General features: G+C 35.6%; 1 protein-coding gene across 2 annotated transcripts in view; it reads right to left on the bottom strand.

Annotated features, from left to right (window-relative positions):
- Positions 1–244: 244 nt before the first annotated feature.
- Positions 245–17,954, bottom strand: part of KIF5B (kinesin family member 5B) — a 39,325-nt gene continuing 21,615 nt past the window's right edge. Inside the window, exons 12-26 of one of the 2 annotated variants that reach the window (XM_074900022.1) lie at positions 17,308–17,501; positions 16,475–16,543; positions 15,173–15,379; positions 13,134–13,277; positions 12,301–12,486; positions 11,332–11,449; positions 10,940–11,001; positions 10,739–10,848; positions 10,454–10,555; positions 8,348–8,408; positions 8,173–8,244; positions 7,891–7,995; positions 7,191–7,407; positions 5,217–5,349; positions 245–2,836 (exon numbers count right to left, since the gene is read on the bottom strand). In XM_074900022.1, the coding sequence (XP_074756123.1) occupies positions 2,830–2,836; positions 5,217–5,349; positions 7,191–7,407; positions 7,891–7,995; positions 8,173–8,244; positions 8,348–8,408; positions 10,454–10,555; positions 10,739–10,848; positions 10,940–11,001; positions 11,332–11,449; positions 12,301–12,486; positions 13,134–13,277; positions 15,173–15,379; positions 16,475–16,543; positions 17,308–17,501 (1,787 nt within the window). In that variant the 3' untranslated portion in view covers positions 245–2,829. Of the gene's footprint in view, positions 2,837–5,216; positions 5,350–7,190; positions 7,408–7,890; positions 7,996–8,172; positions 8,245–8,347; positions 8,409–10,453; positions 10,556–10,738; positions 10,849–10,939; positions 11,002–11,331; positions 11,450–12,300; positions 12,490–13,133; positions 13,278–15,172; positions 15,380–16,474; positions 16,544–17,307; positions 17,502–17,954 lie in introns of both variants that reach the window. The other variant, XM_074900021.1, reaches the window with a different exon arrangement.

Below are 17,954 nucleotides of genomic sequence, written 5' to 3'. Positions count from 1 at the left end.
CATCAACTGGTGGATTTATTTTTTTTGTTCACTTTTGGTTTTTTTGTTTGTGTGTCTTCTGAAGACTAAGAAATATCCATATTTGTGTGTAGGAAAGCTTACTTGTATTTAAAAAGACTGGAATAAGAGGTTAGAAACATCAAGTGATCACGATTTACATTGAGATAAGCGGTCGTGAAACCTATCAAGTATTATACGGAGACAGTTTAACAAACAGGTGTAGAGACTGAGTAAATGCACAAAGTTCAAAGATTTTTCTTCTCTTTATTTAAACACAAATACATTTACAGCATGCAGGTAAGTTAAAACTATATGGCGTCTTCCCCAAACCAATTGTTTTAATGCATTTTAAGTGTACTGAAGTTAAATCATATTCCACAGGTAGACTTGTCCTCATGTCAAATTTAGAGTTACACACAGTAGTGAGTCAGCATTTAAGTTATGTAAATAATTTAGTTGTTCACCAGAAATAAATATTTCACCAAGTTCCTATCCTAAACCATCTTTTAAAAAATATGATCTAGAGGAACATAAAAATAAGAACCATTCAAAGACTGCAAGTTGAAACAGCAGTGTTGAACATTCCCCGTATAGACTGAATAATTTACAAAAAACTGTAATTGTCCCGTTTGGCTGACCTATGACAGCCAAACCAGAAAATAAAAAAAAGTTGGTTCTGTTGTTTGTTGTGTTTTGTTTTGTTTTTTTTTTTATTTTTATTTTTTTCACATTTTAAGAGGCAGTTCTTGGTAAACTTCATAGAAGGTTTAAAATAAAAGTTTAAATATAAAAAGGTGATGTACAATGAGCTACAGGCTAGTTACCTTTTTTTCTTTTTTAAACACAGCAATTTTCAGCACCAAACCCCATGATAATTACCTACAGGAATAAAACCCCCATTCAGCATGAGAAAAAAATCCTGCTTCATTTGAATGTACTTTAAAGAAAGTGGGGTGTTTTGTTTTTATGATTGCATATTAACAAATGAAGGTCTGAAAACCTGTGGTTAACACTGAGAAGGATAGGAGACAGTGCTATTTCAATTATGAGAAATTTAATTCAAAATAATTTGCTTTTCCTTTATTTTTATTTCCTCAGTATGCTGTCTTTAATCGTGCTCTAAAACAACTGCAAGTTTGGAGTGTTTGGCAGCCTTAATGAACAAAACAGTCTTAAAAGCTGAGAACTCCAAAATAGTGAGATTTCCGACTGATATACTCAACCTTTAAAAATCAAAAATATTAAAAATTCAGACTACTGTAGATATAGAAAAAAGTGGTTCAGGGTCTAAAATCTGACTACAGTCCATCATAATATAAATATTTTGTCTATTTATAATATAAAAGTTGAAAGTGATTTGCTGTCTGAACAGCCATAGGGTCTCTACTGTTTCCACAATAACTGATGAATACCCAGTGAAAAATTCAAGCCAGCACACAAAGTGGTACCAACTGGCTCTGAAAAGTTCACTGAATTCTTTCAGTCATATTAAGTTCTTTCTTTCTCAAAGACCTTGTAACTAATATCTATCCAGAAGGTGGCTGTTCTAAAAATTATAGTGGCTAAACCCTATGAATAAGTTAGGCAAACTATACTATAAAATTTTAAAAACCAGATTCAGCTCAGTGGTATTACTGGAGCTCAAAACAAAAAAAAAAAACCCATGTTTCATTTTGTTAGCCACTTTACAGGACTTTATTGCAAAGAGAAGAAAAATATTCAACAACTACTACTTTGGACATTTCATATACCTACTTACAAATGGATTACAAATACAATTCAGGGTAGCACTTTATTTATTTTATTATTTCTTTAAACACGTCTCTGGGATTTCCAGATATATCAGTCTTAAAAAGTCGTATCCTTTATTAATGTATCTGAATTCATTGGCCAGTTGCTGAAAAAGTTTTTTTAAATGGAAAGTTAAAATTTTCACCAAAAATTCTGGTACTGTATATGTAGTGGCATATCAAGTTAAATTTTAGATTGCGCTCATTTCACTACTATAAAATAGCAAAAATGAACCGTCACAGATACAGACAAATGGACAGACAGGCTCATCAGAATGAAGCAGAATGTTTTCACTCCACCAGACTGTACTGTGTGCAGAATCAGGAACAGGACAGATGGGATAATCCATTGCCAAAGTCTTTTTTTTGTAAACTTAGGTTTACTCTTATTACTGTACAATATTTATTTCTAAATTACCCAATAAACGGGCATGTAATCAGATAACAGTTAAACAGCCTTGTTCATACTGAACTCTTCAGTTGTGTGGTGTAGCGATCGCAGTGCCTTACGGCAGTTGTCATAAGCACACTTCAGTATTCTTACACTGTACAAATAAATTTAGTTCCAGTGATCCATGTAGCATTCCAAAAGAAAACTGTAGAGTGCCATTCTAATTCAGTGGGACATGTAGTGTTACGTGAGGTGAGATAAATGGAAGTATACTTAAACACTGTTGCACATTCCCTAAGACAATAAGATGTACACAAATTAAGCTAGAAAATTTGAACTAAGATTTTTCTCAACGTACATTCAGCTTGGCACAGTGCAGACTAAATTTAAGACATGAAAGACAAACTGTGTAATGAGCAGAGCTACACTTTAAGTAACATGTCATTTTTCAAGACGCCAAAATTGCACTCTAGTTTTTTTTTTGGGAATCAGTTAGCAGAATTTGTAGAAGGGGGAAGAGCTGTACAGGCCAGGTATAATTTATACATTTTCAAAAAAATAATCCTGCAGTCCCCAAAGGGAGAGATTATTGTCACGGAATGACTCCCTCTACGTGATATCCAATTCTCCTCACGTTGTATTTACTTTTCAGCAACTGTAAATGAGAAAAATAACAGAGTTAAGTGCTTGTACCTCATAAGCCAAAAAAGCCAAGTTATGTACAGTAGACCATATGCACTATTTACAGTAGCCTTTAAGAGCTCAATTCTTAGACCACTCAGATTAAGTACTAATGAAACACCTACTTTAGAACAAGAAATTATGCAACACAAAGCATTTAAGATGTCCGCTACCAACAAATTTACAGCACAATAAACTGACTGGGTATGCAATCTTGATTGCCTTAACAGAGTAAACATTACAAACACAAGCCATTTATAACCCAGCTCCATTTCCTATGACTGCTGCTACTTTGCCAGGTCAGTGAGAACTGTCTGGATACCACCTAGCAGCTGCTGCAAAGTTCTGACTTTGCTATTTTGAGAAGATGAAATGGGAATTAAGAGATCGTTTGGCCTTAATCGTCCTAAAAAAGTTTGATTTGCATAGGGGAAATAACAATTTACCATCTCTGTATTTCTTTAACGTTCCCAGAATAATTTGTTAAATGGTGGTCTCCAAACATAAAACAGTACATCATGCTCCTATTGTACCAAAAATTCTTCTCCAACCAGAAGTTCAGATGCTTAGTATTTGTATTAATCTTCAAAAAAAGTGTAACAGACATTACTGTAGAGAAAAATTATATTGGCTACCTGAGTATTCGCAAGCTCAGAATAAATTTCTACTTAATAGTAAAATAAAGTAAAAAAGTTTTGTTCCTTTACTTTTGTGAGGGACAGGTTCTCCCAAAAATAATATAGGGAAGTTGGAATAAATTACGACCCCTTGCCTGCCTTTAGGTACTAAACTCAGCTTGGTTCTACAGCAATAGGTAACATGCTGACATTAGAAGAATTATATGAAAGCTTTATGACTGTTTAAGGGGTTCTGTAATCATATTTTGTGGGAGTTTCTTGGTTTGTTTGTTAAAAAGGTGTTCTAGGAATACTTCACAATTTTCCACTCCTTCATGATTTATCTACATATGGTCCAAAAGTCAAAGTGTTATGTCTCCTAAACTTCCCAGCACCAACAGTGAAAGCTCTTCTCCAAAGTAAAATGCAAGCTCAAAATTTAGTTATTTATTACTGATTATATCAACCATTATAAGTACTCTTGAAGTATGAGACTAAACAGGCTCTCTTCAGTTAGAATTCTAGGCAATATCAGAGCATGTGCAAACTCATACTACTAGGCATCTACTAAAATAAAATAAATTGGGTCAATCATATCTGGAAATGTGTCTACGTTGGACAGCTGAGCTAGACAGCTACTTTGACTACAAAGGCAATCTGAAGATTAATTTCACTATATCAACATAATCAAGAATCCACGAATTGCCCACTCTGTTACTGAAGGTAAACGTTATTCAAGGTTAAGGTAAGTACATATCACTTCAGCTTCTTTTTACTAAGAGACACTACTGAACAGGACCAGGTACCCTAACTAGTACCACAGCCTGCATTGGAGAGAAAACTTTGAAAAGTCAGTCACCTAATAAAAAGAAGCAAATGGAAACAAGATTACTTGCGTCCAGGAGAAGCTCCACACAACCATTTTATGAGTATTAATATTTCCAAACTGAAGATGCAGATACCCTTAACTAAGGGAATGCCTAGAAAACATTTATAAAAATGCTCAGAAGTGAAAATGACGACAGAATGCAGCAAAGCATTACTGTTAGGTGACCAACAGACCAACCATAACACAGACATTAATTAAAGAGATGTCATTCTGGGAGCAACTTAAGCATATTAAGTACCAGACTACATGTAATTACTTAGGAGATTAGAGACTTTTCAAGTAAGTGCACATATTAATTTCAATTACTCTGACTGCATTTTAGCTAGGCTAACTTTGTAAATTTACCAGACGAAGACATGAATTTTTCTGTTAAATACTTCCAAATCACTGACACATGAAAGAGTGTGCAAACATAGCAAGAACACCAAATAAACAACATATAAGAATAGGGTCTTTTTAATTTCATCACTGATGCTGATTCATTACAATGTTTTCTGAAAGAAAGCCGTATTAAAAAAGATACTAGCAAACCAAAGAAATTTAAACTGTCCACTCCTTTCCCAAACAGTAGCTATTGGCTGTGACTGGTGACTATCTCCAACTGACTGTTTTCACATTTTGTTCTGCTGGATTAGAACAACTCCAAAACTGCCCTTTTACAACAAACATCAATTTTATAACAAAAGCACCAGCAGTGTTAGTCAGATGTAAATGTGTACTGTTCCTCTAAGATTTTGTGGAAAAAAAAAGTGATGTTAAGTGATTTTATGCCAAAGAATGAACTGCAATAAAACTAAAACAAAGTGATTTAATTGCACATTTAAAAAAATCCTACAAGACAAACTTACACTTTGTCTTGCCGTCCTCCACCACCGCGCAGTGCAACTGGCTGGCTGTTTTGAGTGAATGCACCTCCACCACGAATTGCACTTGGATGAGTTGGAGAAGCTGCTGGATGCTGGCCAGGACGGATAGGCTTAGCTGCATGAAAAGAAACATGACTTACAGATATATACAACACAATTTTACCTTCGATTATTCGAATTTACTAATTCTTTATTTTATAGTATCCCAAATGTAATAATAAAAATTGATGCACTTTGAGTAAGAAAACAAGTTTAGGAGATGGCATTCTGAGCACCTAACAGATCAGTGTCAAATATAACAAGCCCTAAAAATAGAAAAGGTTTTGCTTTTATTGTCCTTATTAGAATTAAAGGTAGCAGAACTTCTGAAAACAATTATGTATCTTCACATGTATTGATCTGCCCCACCTAATGGATTTCCCTGTGAGAGTCCTATTTCTTGGCAGTAAGAACTCCAATAAGACACATCGCTAGACAAAGTTTCATGAGGGTTAGGGTCCTGTAAGGAAGCATTATACCCTGCTGTATTTCCCACATCTACTTATTTGATAAGCCACTAGTTACTTTGCTCTGCAGGTGGTTCTGTGTACCAATTATGCCACAGATAACACTGCTTCTTACCACCATGTAAAAATAAAACTTGCCCTAATACGGAATTCAAAACTAGTAGCTTTGACAGATAATTCACAAGCTGCATACATTTTGATGAACAAACTATATTTTCAATCAGTTTTGCACTAGCTCTTAACAGGACATGCACAACGGTATGACTTTTGTAGAGTTCTGTAATATTAAACAGAAGCATTTGAAGTTTCAGCAGGTAAGAGTGGAGATAAAGTACCTACAGGTAGCAACTGCATCAGAGAAACACTTCTCAATTTCTGCCTTAAAGGAAGCTGATCTCCAGCAAGACATGACTAGCTCACATAGACACCTAAGTACAAGAGGTTTTATACCTGTGGTAAACTCACTAGAGAATTTGTTTGTCTTCCTGTCTTATCTTTCTCTCAAGTGAGCTCCAAGAAAGCACCTGTCTTCAAGCCACCTCTTAAAACGACCAAGAAATAAAATTTTAACTTCATTCTGCAACAGCTCTTTGCAGACCTACAGAATATGAGTGAAGTTTAACTGCAATGCTCATTTCAGTTGCATTTGCATTTAAGAAAAGCATATTGATTACTGAAGACCTGACAGAGGACAACAAAAAGGCTGTAGCTACTTCTACAACAATAATGTAACAGGCACAGTTAAGTCCTCCACAGGGTCACGCACCTTCTTGACCCTCAGCACTTGATAGTGCAATGGCAGGTGGAAGACCAAGGGAATAAGATTGTTCTCCCACCACACAGTTAAGAAACACTACTAGCTACTACAAACTTCTGGTTTTCCCATTCCTTTCCCCTAGAGAGGGCTACAAAGTACTATATGTTTTAGAACAAAGAACCAAACAGGTAATTAGGTATCTTAGGATGTTAGCTTTGGGTTTCTGCCTGCCCCTCTCCCCCACAAGATCAAGAGGCACCAAGACAATTTTGTTGTTTCTGTTTAAGGGGATGGCTTAATCTCTCTTCTTGCTTTGGAATACCTACATAGTCTTAGAATTTAGAATTGAATTGGAATGATGTTACAGATTTAAGACTCACATTCAGTGTATTATTTTATTCTAGGAAATGGAACACACATTCAGGCTAGAATTCTATGTTGGTAAGCACGTACAAAAGCCCAGCTACTGGGAAGAGACCCACTTAAAATAAGGAAAAAAACCCTCTAAACAGCCATATACAACTACCCACACATACTTACAGTCTATTAATCAAAATACAACTCATGGTAGAAAACACATGTTCATGCATGCAGTTCCAACCAGGGTTGAAAGATGCACACGTGCACAAAGATTAAAAAAAAATAAATCAGGAGATAGATGGAGCTTTAGGGGACAAGGGATTCTTCACTAACCAATTTGTGCAGAATGTCCTCTTCTGGCCATATTCTTGGATCTTACGGCTTCCTTTATACGATCTACTTCTTGCTGATACCGTTTGCGATCACGAGAAGCATTCTCTTTAGCTTCCTTCAGTGCAGACTCCAAAGCTTTAACTCTTTCAGCTGTAGCTCTAAGTCGCTTCTCCAGTTTAGGAAGTTCACAGCGAAGATCTGCATTATCACGTACCAGCTACAAAACCAGAATTGGTTATTTTCTTGATATCTCTCTTGATACAGAGAGGCAATCAAACACCCGCCCACCATTAAACAAGCAAAGCAGTAGGGTCACTACATTATAGTAGCTTAAGCTCTTAGTAAATCTAATAGTTCATCACTAAGATTGTGATTTGAAAATCATTTACTGTGGAAGAACATGCTACCCAATGTAGGCACATGAAATCTACATTCTTCTTCAGAGACGGGCAAGCAACCCCTAGGCCAATTCAGTTTAAATGCAGCTATTTTGTTACATAACCACATGTACTTAAAATAGTTATTATTTTACCTTACAGGAAAACTTCAGTCTATTGTTTTATATCAAGACACACTCAAGATGTAGAAGTATTTAATTATAAAAGTTACTTTATGACCAATATGCATTTGATCCCTTCTGTAATAATGCGCCTTAAGTAGTTTGTTTTTAATTACAACTTGAAATTAAGCCTCACTGTACCTGTTTGTGAACCTTTGTAAGCTGTTCAAGATTATTCTCAAGGAAGGAAATCTTCTGCTTTTGTGCAGCACTGCCTCCTGTATCATCTGAGTCAATCTCAGCACTCTGCAGTAACAGAAGGTATGGGAAGATAGAGAGGAGCCTCAGTACAAATCTGAACTTGTATATTAAGATCAAGCCAGAAAAATTACAATGCATAAAGATCAATTCCTAATTTAGTTCTAAACTGAAATTCATGTAGTATTATCAGAAAAACAAAGTTTCACTATAGCAGCACGTTACCTTTTTCACTCTCGTAGCCAGATCTTGAACAAACAACTTCCGAAGATTGTGAAGAGTCTGAAGTTCTTTTGCCTACAGTTAAGGAAAAGAAATTAAAAAAAACCCAAACAAACAAACTCTGAAGGAAAAAAGAAAGTATTGACATTTGCTTTGGAATAGATTCTGACTATCTTACCACAGTCTCTTCCAAACCCTTTAAATCTTGCCTTGCTTGTTCCCGTCTGTCCTGCATAACCCTATAAAGAGAATAAATTAATCCTGAAACATCCAAGCAAATCTGGAAATTTTAATGTTTTAGGCAGCTAGAGTGATAAAAACTATATGGTAAAAAGAATATCTTTCAGTTGAAATCCTCAATTAAGGATGTAACCAGCAGATGACAACCATATTCAGAAACCTGTATAGGGTGAGGTGGGAGTGAGGGTGTTGCAGGAGGAAAAGAAAGAAATACTTTTAGTATTGAAGGGATACAAACAAGTATGTTCAGATGTGTAAATTTTAAGTTTCTAGAAAAGGTTACAGAAGATTCTCAGAGTCAGGTTCAGGATGAATACTCAGGGAGATCTTATCCTACAAATGTTCTTATCTCCGGCCAGCTAAGTATCACATGACAGTTTAAGGATTTTTAATTTGTTTTGTTCTATTCTACCACACCCAACACAGTTGCCACAACTAGCATCATAAACAACAACCTCAGTTTACAGGAATATAACCTGTCTTCCTATTTAACATGAAAGCACTTACCGCACTGCTAATGTTCTCTCTCAGAATTCTAAGGCAGTACAATTACTAAGATGACAGGATACTGGAAAGGAATGGGGACTTTTATTTTTTGACTTGAGGTTGGAATGGGAAGGCCAGGGACTTCATGAAAGTGAAGTGTTCCTATTCAGTAGCCAAAAAGTTTCTTTTCTTCTGGAAATTACTCCTCACTTGGCCAGTTCCACTACTAGTTCACAGCTAAATGATTAAGGTAATAAAATATTCTAAAGAATATCTCAACATTCTATCCATTTTCCAGACCTCACTGGAAAAGTAGTTCCAGGTATCTTATACAAGTCTAAGTCTAAAAAGGTAGCAAATAATCTGCATTGTTTCTGGCCTGGCATTTGCCATGCACATTTATGACATACAATGGAAAACCATTTGATTCAAAAAGGCTGGGGGAGGACACAGAACACCAAACTAAATTTTAACACTTCTTTGAAAGTCTTCTGAAGAGGAAAGCTTCTAATTTAGCAAGTGCCTTTAAGGGATCAATGCTATATATAGTTTAGCCTGCAAACTGAAATAAGAAGCAATAATGTGGTACGTATATTAAGTCTTGCAAGACAAGAAAACCTATTGTAACTAATGTAACTTTTGTAATCACTGTGGCATATAAATATATCAGAATAAGATGGATTCACAAGCCCAAAGTACTGTTGGAATTTTAGACAGTTAAGCCAACACTGTATTTCACATTAAGGCTAAAAGAAAAAAAAAAAAAGAGAAAAGAAAAAAAAAGTGTGGCTTATTGGTTAGCAGTACAGACCAATCAGGTGTGTCTGATTATTTCAAGTTCTATGACAAAAACCTGAAAGCCACTGTGTGTTTTAAACATGGCCAAAAAGCATGCACTTTTGAAAAATTTTAAGATATATTTTTAACTTCTGTAAAGATAAATTCATATACGCCAGAAAGGGGTCGCTATTGATACTCTCCCTAGAAAGCACCAGGAGATGACGAGGAGATTATGGTCAGATTTCTAGAAGTTAACTGTTTTTCAGCTTGACCCTTCGACACTTACCTGCAAGCAGAATTCAGTTCTAATTTTTGCATTAACTTTTCAGTCTCTAGTTCACTAATACACTATATTTAGTTACTCAATGAAGTATGCAGCTGTTTAATCTCAAGAATAAGCCAGTTAGAACCACCTAACTAGTTAAAATTGCACCAGCATTAAAAGAGTAAGGGAACACAAGAAGCGGTAAGGGAACTGTTACAAGCCTCTTCCAGTCTTAGAGCATGCAATACTCAGCTGAAAATTGAAAAGTAAATGACTCCAACCCATAGCATATTAACAAATAAAAAGCTGTGGCCTTCATATCTTTCATCCTTTTACTTCTAATTTTAAATATTAAGCCAGTGCAAAGGTTTTAAAAAAGTTGCCTTCAAGAAGGCTTTGGAGCCTCTCTCCTTAACAGGCATATAGTCAGAGCCACTTCATCATACTAGGTCACTAGTTTTTAAACTGTAAGTGTTCCCACACACACTTGTTTTATGCAGCATTATCACTTACGTAAGTTCATGCAGTTTTCTACTTTTTTCCTGATCAGTTGCTTTCAACTTCTCATGCTCAACTCTAAGACGTTCCTGTTCAAGCATCATCTTCTGGTTTTGGCTGAACACAGAAAGTAAATATTATATCAACTGAACCTGTTAGATACAACATTCAATAAAGCAACACAAGTTAGACATAGCTGGAGGAAACCCTTACCACTTCCTTACCACCATCATACTGTGCTTCTGTACTCACACAGTCCAGAGACATTTGGCACTACTAAAAGTAATGACAATTACTTACTCTTGAAGTTCAGTGATAAGTTTCTCCTTTGCATCAACTTCATCTCTTAGGCTACTGATTTGTTTCTGATGTGTCTCACGATGGCTCTGAATTTGCTGTTCAACAGCTTGCTATTTAAAAAAAAACCAGTATGTATTATACGCTTTAAGAAGCTGCTGTACTTCAATTTGTGTTTTTTAAAAAACAACGAAGTTAGCTTACCTTGACTTCATTTGCAGTTTGAACCTTATTTAAGTGCTCTTTCTCCATCTCATGGACTTTTTCTAGCAGGTATAGAGAAAACACATTTCAGCCAGGTAAACTGGCAATCACAGGGAACATGAAGTTAATTCCCCCTTCCCAACACCTTAAAATTTGGTAGAAGTCTCCTCCCACCACAAAGATCAATTAAATCAGTAACATCTTTAACTTAATCCTATCCACAGCAGTTCTTTCAAAGAGCAAACATGCTTTTCCATTGATTAATTCTACTTGTTCAGGAGCAAAAAGTCATTCTATTACTCTGTCCTTCAATCTAAACAGAACAATTCCCTATTTGTCACTTTATACTTAAAAAGGTAGTGGTGGGTGGGGCACAGGGAGGCAATTCCTACCCTGTGCTCGGAGTTGAACTAATTCTTCATTAAGGGAATCCACAGACTCTTCTAGTTGTCTCTTTTTCTGTTCCACATTCTGAAGATATTCAGTCAATGACTTGATCTTGGCTTCATGCTTGTAGGATGAAAAGATTTATTTACTTTCGAACTAGGTATCGCAGAATTACATCTGCATAAACAGTTTATACTTAATTTTTAAACAAGTAACCTGATCTCAAAACAAAAACGGTGCCCACTAAACTCTAAGAAGATGACTACTCAAGTACATCTGTAACATAGCCTGTAAAACAGTGTCTTTATTCTGGATTGGAATGAAATACATTTTTGGCTGGGAGAAGAGATGCTTTGAATGTTAAATGCTAACAGAGGCAAGAGAGGCCTCTTGGTATTTGGAAGACTGCACTGAAATATGCATCTCGATTTAAAAAAAGATTACCATCTGTATGTAGAACAAAATACAGAAAAATTAAATTGCATATGTAGATCACTATTTTCAGAAGCTTTAGAAGCACATTACTGATCTTTCCTAACAATCACATTAAAAAGGCCTTTCTCAAATCAGAAGTAAATGTAATCTGCTATGCAAGCCTACTGTAATTTTACTGGGGTATTGCTACCTCTCCCACACGCTGCATTAGTAGGCAGAGTGCTCACTAGTCACTGCTTCTGTAACACTTGTATTTGTAAAGCATCCTGTGATGGACAACACAAGGACCCTAGTATTTAACACAAGTGCTACAAAACCATTATCAGGCTACAAACATATTGCAGAAATTCTGACATCTTGTCACACAATTACTCAGAAGCTTCCGAACTGAAGAGAATATTGAGGATACAACTGAGTCTTATGGCTGTTCACTCACAATGTACTTTGTTAGGTGTCAAAAAGAAATTGCAACTTCTCCCCCCAGTACACTAGTGAATTCAAACAAACACTTAGGAAGTACACTGTAATGAAATGTTTACCTGTGAGATACGGAGCTGGCAGGCAGCCAACTCCTTTTCATTTTCTTCCATTTTCTTATTGCTTTCAGCTTGTGTGCCTTCTAACTGTTTGCACCGTTTCACCATTGTTTTTACTTCTGATTTCATTTTACTAATGTATAGTCTCGCAACTGTGAATTCTTCATCTATCATGCCAGTTCCCTCAGGCTGCTGAAAAGTGTGGAATAACACGTTTAGAAAGCTCAGATAATGAAACAGAATTAAAGATGTGCTGAAGCAACTTACTGCCCAGCACACAGCCCCTGCCTTGACTGATAATCAGAGCATTTAAACACCGAAATCTAACTTTTTTTTTTTAAGTTTTCCAATCGATTATTTAGATGTTTGCACAAAGGTAATGGGTCACTTGAAGAGAGAAATACAGTTCACTACAGATTTTTAACACTTCTTATATTCTTGTCCTACATTGATCTTCTAGATTTATCTTTTATTTCAGTTCCTCATGCAATTTTTAATGTATCATCCTGATTGCCACTGTAGGTCAGCATTAGTTTTTCAAGACGAGGCTGTTGATTATGGTCACTTCATAAAGCAGTTTAACAGTATGAATGAAAATACTACTTCAGAAAAAAAAATAAATCAGAGCAGCTCTTCCTTCTCTTTGCATAACTAAATTCTGTTTGGAACCTGATTAAGTCACAGTATAAGCGATGGATAAATATATGCCCAAATTATTAAATATACATGAGGTTTCCTATGGTGGTTATTTTTACCATACAAAGAAAACTGACCCCACCTATCCACAATGTATATGTGTAATACATGGCATTACAACTGCACGAACTAATCCTTACCTTGACATCATTATTTCCTACTGCAATTCCTATCTCTGCAAGATCTTTTAGTAAGGAGGCCATCATTTCTGTTGCTCGTTTCTTCTGATGGTTGGTCATTTCTTTAAGTTTCTGAAGCTCTGCATCTATACTGGCTAGAGTGACCTACAGTAAAAGAAGTTACACTTTAAACAAAACAAACTCCTGTTTTTAAAACTAGTTTCATACTATTTAAATAGAGCAACACGTGGTTGCCTACTGAAGTGTCCCATTTTTGTGTCTAAAACCAGACCGTTATCAACCTGTGTGAACATACCACACAGTAAAAATTTAGAAGACCTAGATTGACAGTATTTCTTCTGAAAGAAATGTAAAGTACTGGGGACAGATGCCTTCAGCTCACAAACTATAATTGCACAATTCTGCAACAAAGTTCATGTCAACATCGTTAAACAGAGTTAAATATTGCAGAAAATTGCATTTACAGAAAAAGGTACATGGACAGCAAGTCCAACACTTTTCACCATATTTCAGTGAAGGAAAATTTCAGTTTTGCCTGCAAAGCTGTTAACTACTTCCTACTTGCAAATCAAAACATGGCACCCAGTTCTGAGAGTTCACAAGCACTACACTTACTCTAGAACAGTTTTTCAGCTAGTTTGAGCTGCTGTGGTTATAATGGCTGCAGCTCAGTGGCTTGCATACTGTTTTCTGCTCTTTGTTCTCCAGTTTTAAAAAAATGCCAAAAGTTTTACAGCAGGAAAGTTTTAGCCAGTGATGCCAAAGTACAGTTACTGCATGGGTTAGCTGTGACAGACCAAGGAACACTGAAATGTCTTAATTTTAGCAACAACTGTTCTAAGATGTAGTTTCTTGTATGTTATTTGTGACACTCCATAGACATTACTTATAACATACAGAATCATTTGACTACCTATAAACTAGTTAAAACTACTGACAATGCAAACAAACAAACAAAAAATCCAGCAAAACACCCAAATCATGCACTTCAGGATCAGACACACAAACAGCTAGCCTATTCCACCAAATTGTAAATGCTGCTCGTAATAGGAAGACCAGAGACCATCTGATTAGAGCCAAGTTTCAAGTGATTAAGTTACCAGTAAAGATTACTCAGCTCAGAATACTTAGAAGTTTAAAGCTTCATGATCTTCTGAACATCAATTTTAATGCCAGCATTCTATCTAGTCAAATCTAACTGAAAATTGACAGCTACGTTCACTAGAAGACCCAGACCCACCCAATTTTCACCTTCAAGAACACAGAATGAGACTTGAGCCATCACATATTCTGTCTGCAGTGCCAGCAAACGTGCTGATACTCTCCAGTACTTAGAATTTTAGGATAGTGAATAGAGTATTAACTGTTTAAAACTGATTTAAGTCTGGCAAATAATTGGCTACCAAAACTGTTAGTCAATTCAGACACTATGCAGGTATGCAAGGAGGGGTATGGTATTCATCCTGTGGAACTGGTGCAGTATCTGTATTTTAACCAGGGTGATCTTTTGGAATAGGTCCTCAGTGTTCAGGACTACTCCTTTCAGGATGTCAAATAAAGTGCCTATTTTTGAAGGCATCAAGAGAAGCTATTTTATGTGCCATAAATACAGCATGCAAATGCACATTCCTTTCAAGAAAAGCTGTAGCAGGCTCACTGCAATTTCAAGATTGGAAGGAGCAGATTCTGAAATGAGGATTACCCCAACTGCACTAGAAAGACAAAGAAAACCAAGTCTGATCACCAGCATGTAATAAAGTGTTAAGTTCTGACATCTAGGATTTTTCTGAATATTCTTCAGGTAGTAAAATGCCATAGGTACTACAAAGATGAGAGCTATCAAAGTCAATATTTCACTGTGCACTTTTCTGAAACTTACTGGTTTTAGAAAATCACCCTTTGCTAAAACTAAAGAAGTTTTAGACTTAAGACTCCCATTTTCCCCGTGAAAATCCTTTAAATGACTTCAAGCAAGAAATACAGATAAGGCAAGAAAAGTTACTGAAGACTGTCAGTAATTTCTTATCCCAATTTCATACCGATTTTTGATTGAGTTCGTCACTAAGCAGTTCGTATTCCTTTGCCTTATCTTCTACTTCCTGAGACTTCTGATCATAATTGACAGCTAATTCTTCAAGGGCTTGTAACACCTCTTTCACTTCCTCTTTAGAAGCATCATTTTCAGCCTGAAGGCGATTCAACTCCGCTTGCAGGTTGTCTTGGTCCCGTCTGGTTGATGCTAGAAGCTGCAACAATGATATTTATTTAAAATTAAAACAAATAGTCAGCAAGAAAATTCCATGTATAAATTAGATCATATTAATGCTTTTAGCCACTACAATAGCTTATATCTACACTTTCAGTGTCTGGCATCATGCAATAAGGATGTTAAAGACAGGTACAGTGAGAGTATAATGAACAATTGAATTTATCATCTGTATCCATAATTCTTTAGTTTTTAAAGTATTTTCAAAATGGAAATGATTACAAATCAAGACACATAAGGACAGAAAGCAGAAATGCACATGGAATATTGCAAGTTCTCAAAAAAGCCACTGAACACTACTCATGAGTCTGAAGTTGTCAGCAGGCTAGGAACATTTTAACATTGTTAGCTGCTGAAGAGTAACTAGACAAAGTGAGCAGTTGCTAAAGAGGCAGATTTATTTAAGTAAAATTAAACAGTAGATCCAACTTCCTAAGTCCTTGACCCATTTCCTCTTGTCATGTACACAAAGATTATTTTTTTTAAATCTTTGTGCTATATAGAATTAATTTCATTTAGCCAAGATATTAGAAAAAGTATCAATTTCATTATTAATAGGCACCTTCCCCATTAAGTTACATCACTGGCAACATATGCATACAAATAGTTTGAATATTCTAGAAAGTATGGTCTGAAGTAACACATAGATACTTCCTTTTTCATTATCGGCCATTACATTTCCCTCTACCCCTTTCTCTCTCTGTACAGCCACTCAACAGAAGTAAACTTTAAAACAGATTTCTTACAGTAAATCAAGATATCTTCAGTTTTGACAAACTACTAACTTTGCATGGAGGAAACAACTGCTAATGTATTTGCATAAAATACTTCAATTCCTTCAACCTTCATGGATACTTAAGGTTCACGTAAACTGGTTTACGTTTAGCCATTAGCATAGTGTAAGTGGGGGGAATGAACAGGCAGAGAATTAGATAAGGAATAAAAGAAAACTACTGTACAGCAGTTAAGCCATCATTCTACTCCCTGGTCATAAACTGTGATCTATTCAGAACATCTCCAATTTTTTTAAATGAAAGAAACAAAAACAGAATGAAGATGCAAGAGCAAAACTCACCTCTTCCTGATCCAACATTTGTGTTTTCAGTTTTTCTACTAGCTGGCTTTGCTGATTAATTTCTTCATCCTGCAGTTGAAGTAAGACTATGTTCAATAGACTGACATATACCGCTCCAGAAAAATAATTTAAGAGACAGTAGGTGTTAAGCATCTAACTTTTCCATATTCTGAGACAATTACACAACTGAAAGCAAGTAAAAAAACCAATGCTTTTAAATCTACTGGTTGATCCATTAAGCTCTTAACCTAGCATGTATGTATAACACAACATGCTTCAAAGACAAAACTTATACCTGTGCTTTCGCAAGTCTTCTCCAAGTTGTTCTAACTTCCAAGAAACAATTCAAAGATTTTTTTTCCTCTCCAGATTTAGTACTGCTGCTTAAATTTAAAATTATGTTCAGATAAAATATGCATAACATGAAGGAAAAAACTGCTGTCTTCAAATTACTCATTTTCCTGCTTTGCCATTATTTTCCTTTTTCTGGTACAGTATTATTTCAAACAAACAGCTAGAAATATTCTACACCCAGAAAGCAGAAACACCATTCAAGATTCTCATTAATTTTTCCTTACGAACTTTTTTTTTTCCCTATGTACTGATACTTCAGTTTTCAGGACACTTTTTGGTAGTTTCAGCAAAGGCGGAAGAGCAACTGAGAAAGGATATTTGATTAGCACCAGATATGACAATTTTAATTTATTCGGAGCTTCAGAATTGGCAAATATTTCAGCTGTACTAGCAAATGGAGACTGGCAAATTAAATATTATATAATATATTGTTCAAGATATTTAATGTAAGAGCTCTTGGAAGTGTAAGAACAGCATACCTTGTCATCCAGTTGTTTGTACAGTTTGGCAATTTCTTCCTCACATTTTCTTCTCTCAGCATCAGTGAAATTGCCAGTTACTCCAATTGTGGTAGCTGGTTTATCATTAATAACAGTAATATCTTTGTCCACTGCAAAAGCTTCTAAGTTGGCTTTCTCCTTGTCAAACTGTTCATCAACTGGTACAGTCTCCCCTTAAAGAAAACACTTAAGTTTTAGTACAGCCAGCCATGAAGTATCTTCCACACAGTTAGCCTTGAGAAGTATTACATACTCTCTACTAACAGCACTCCACAGTTAATAAGCAATTGACTTCACATGATTACATGATAAAAAAAATTACACTAGGTCATCTGAACTATCTCCTGCTTACCACAGAACATTATATTCACCCAGTTACTCTCCTATGAGCTCCCAACCTCATATCAAACTGTATCTTCTAGAGAGGCACCTAACTTGCCCTGAAGACAGAAAATGCTTTATTTTCCCTTGGCAGTCTCTTTTGCTAGGTAACCATATTTACTTTTAAATTGCTTTGCTTCTAAAGTAAAATATTTTTTCAGTTACACTTTTATGTTCATTAAGCCTTTTCTGATGAGAACATTTTACTAACTTCACACAGAAAAATACCACACGCTAAATCAAGG

This window comes from Athene noctua, chromosome 2 (assembly GCF_965140245.1).
Source record: "Athene noctua chromosome 2, bAthNoc1.hap1.1, whole genome shotgun sequence".
NCBI lineage: Eukaryota > Metazoa > Chordata > Aves > Strigiformes > Strigidae > Athene > Athene noctua.
This window is presented reverse-complemented; position numbering and strand designations above follow the sequence as displayed.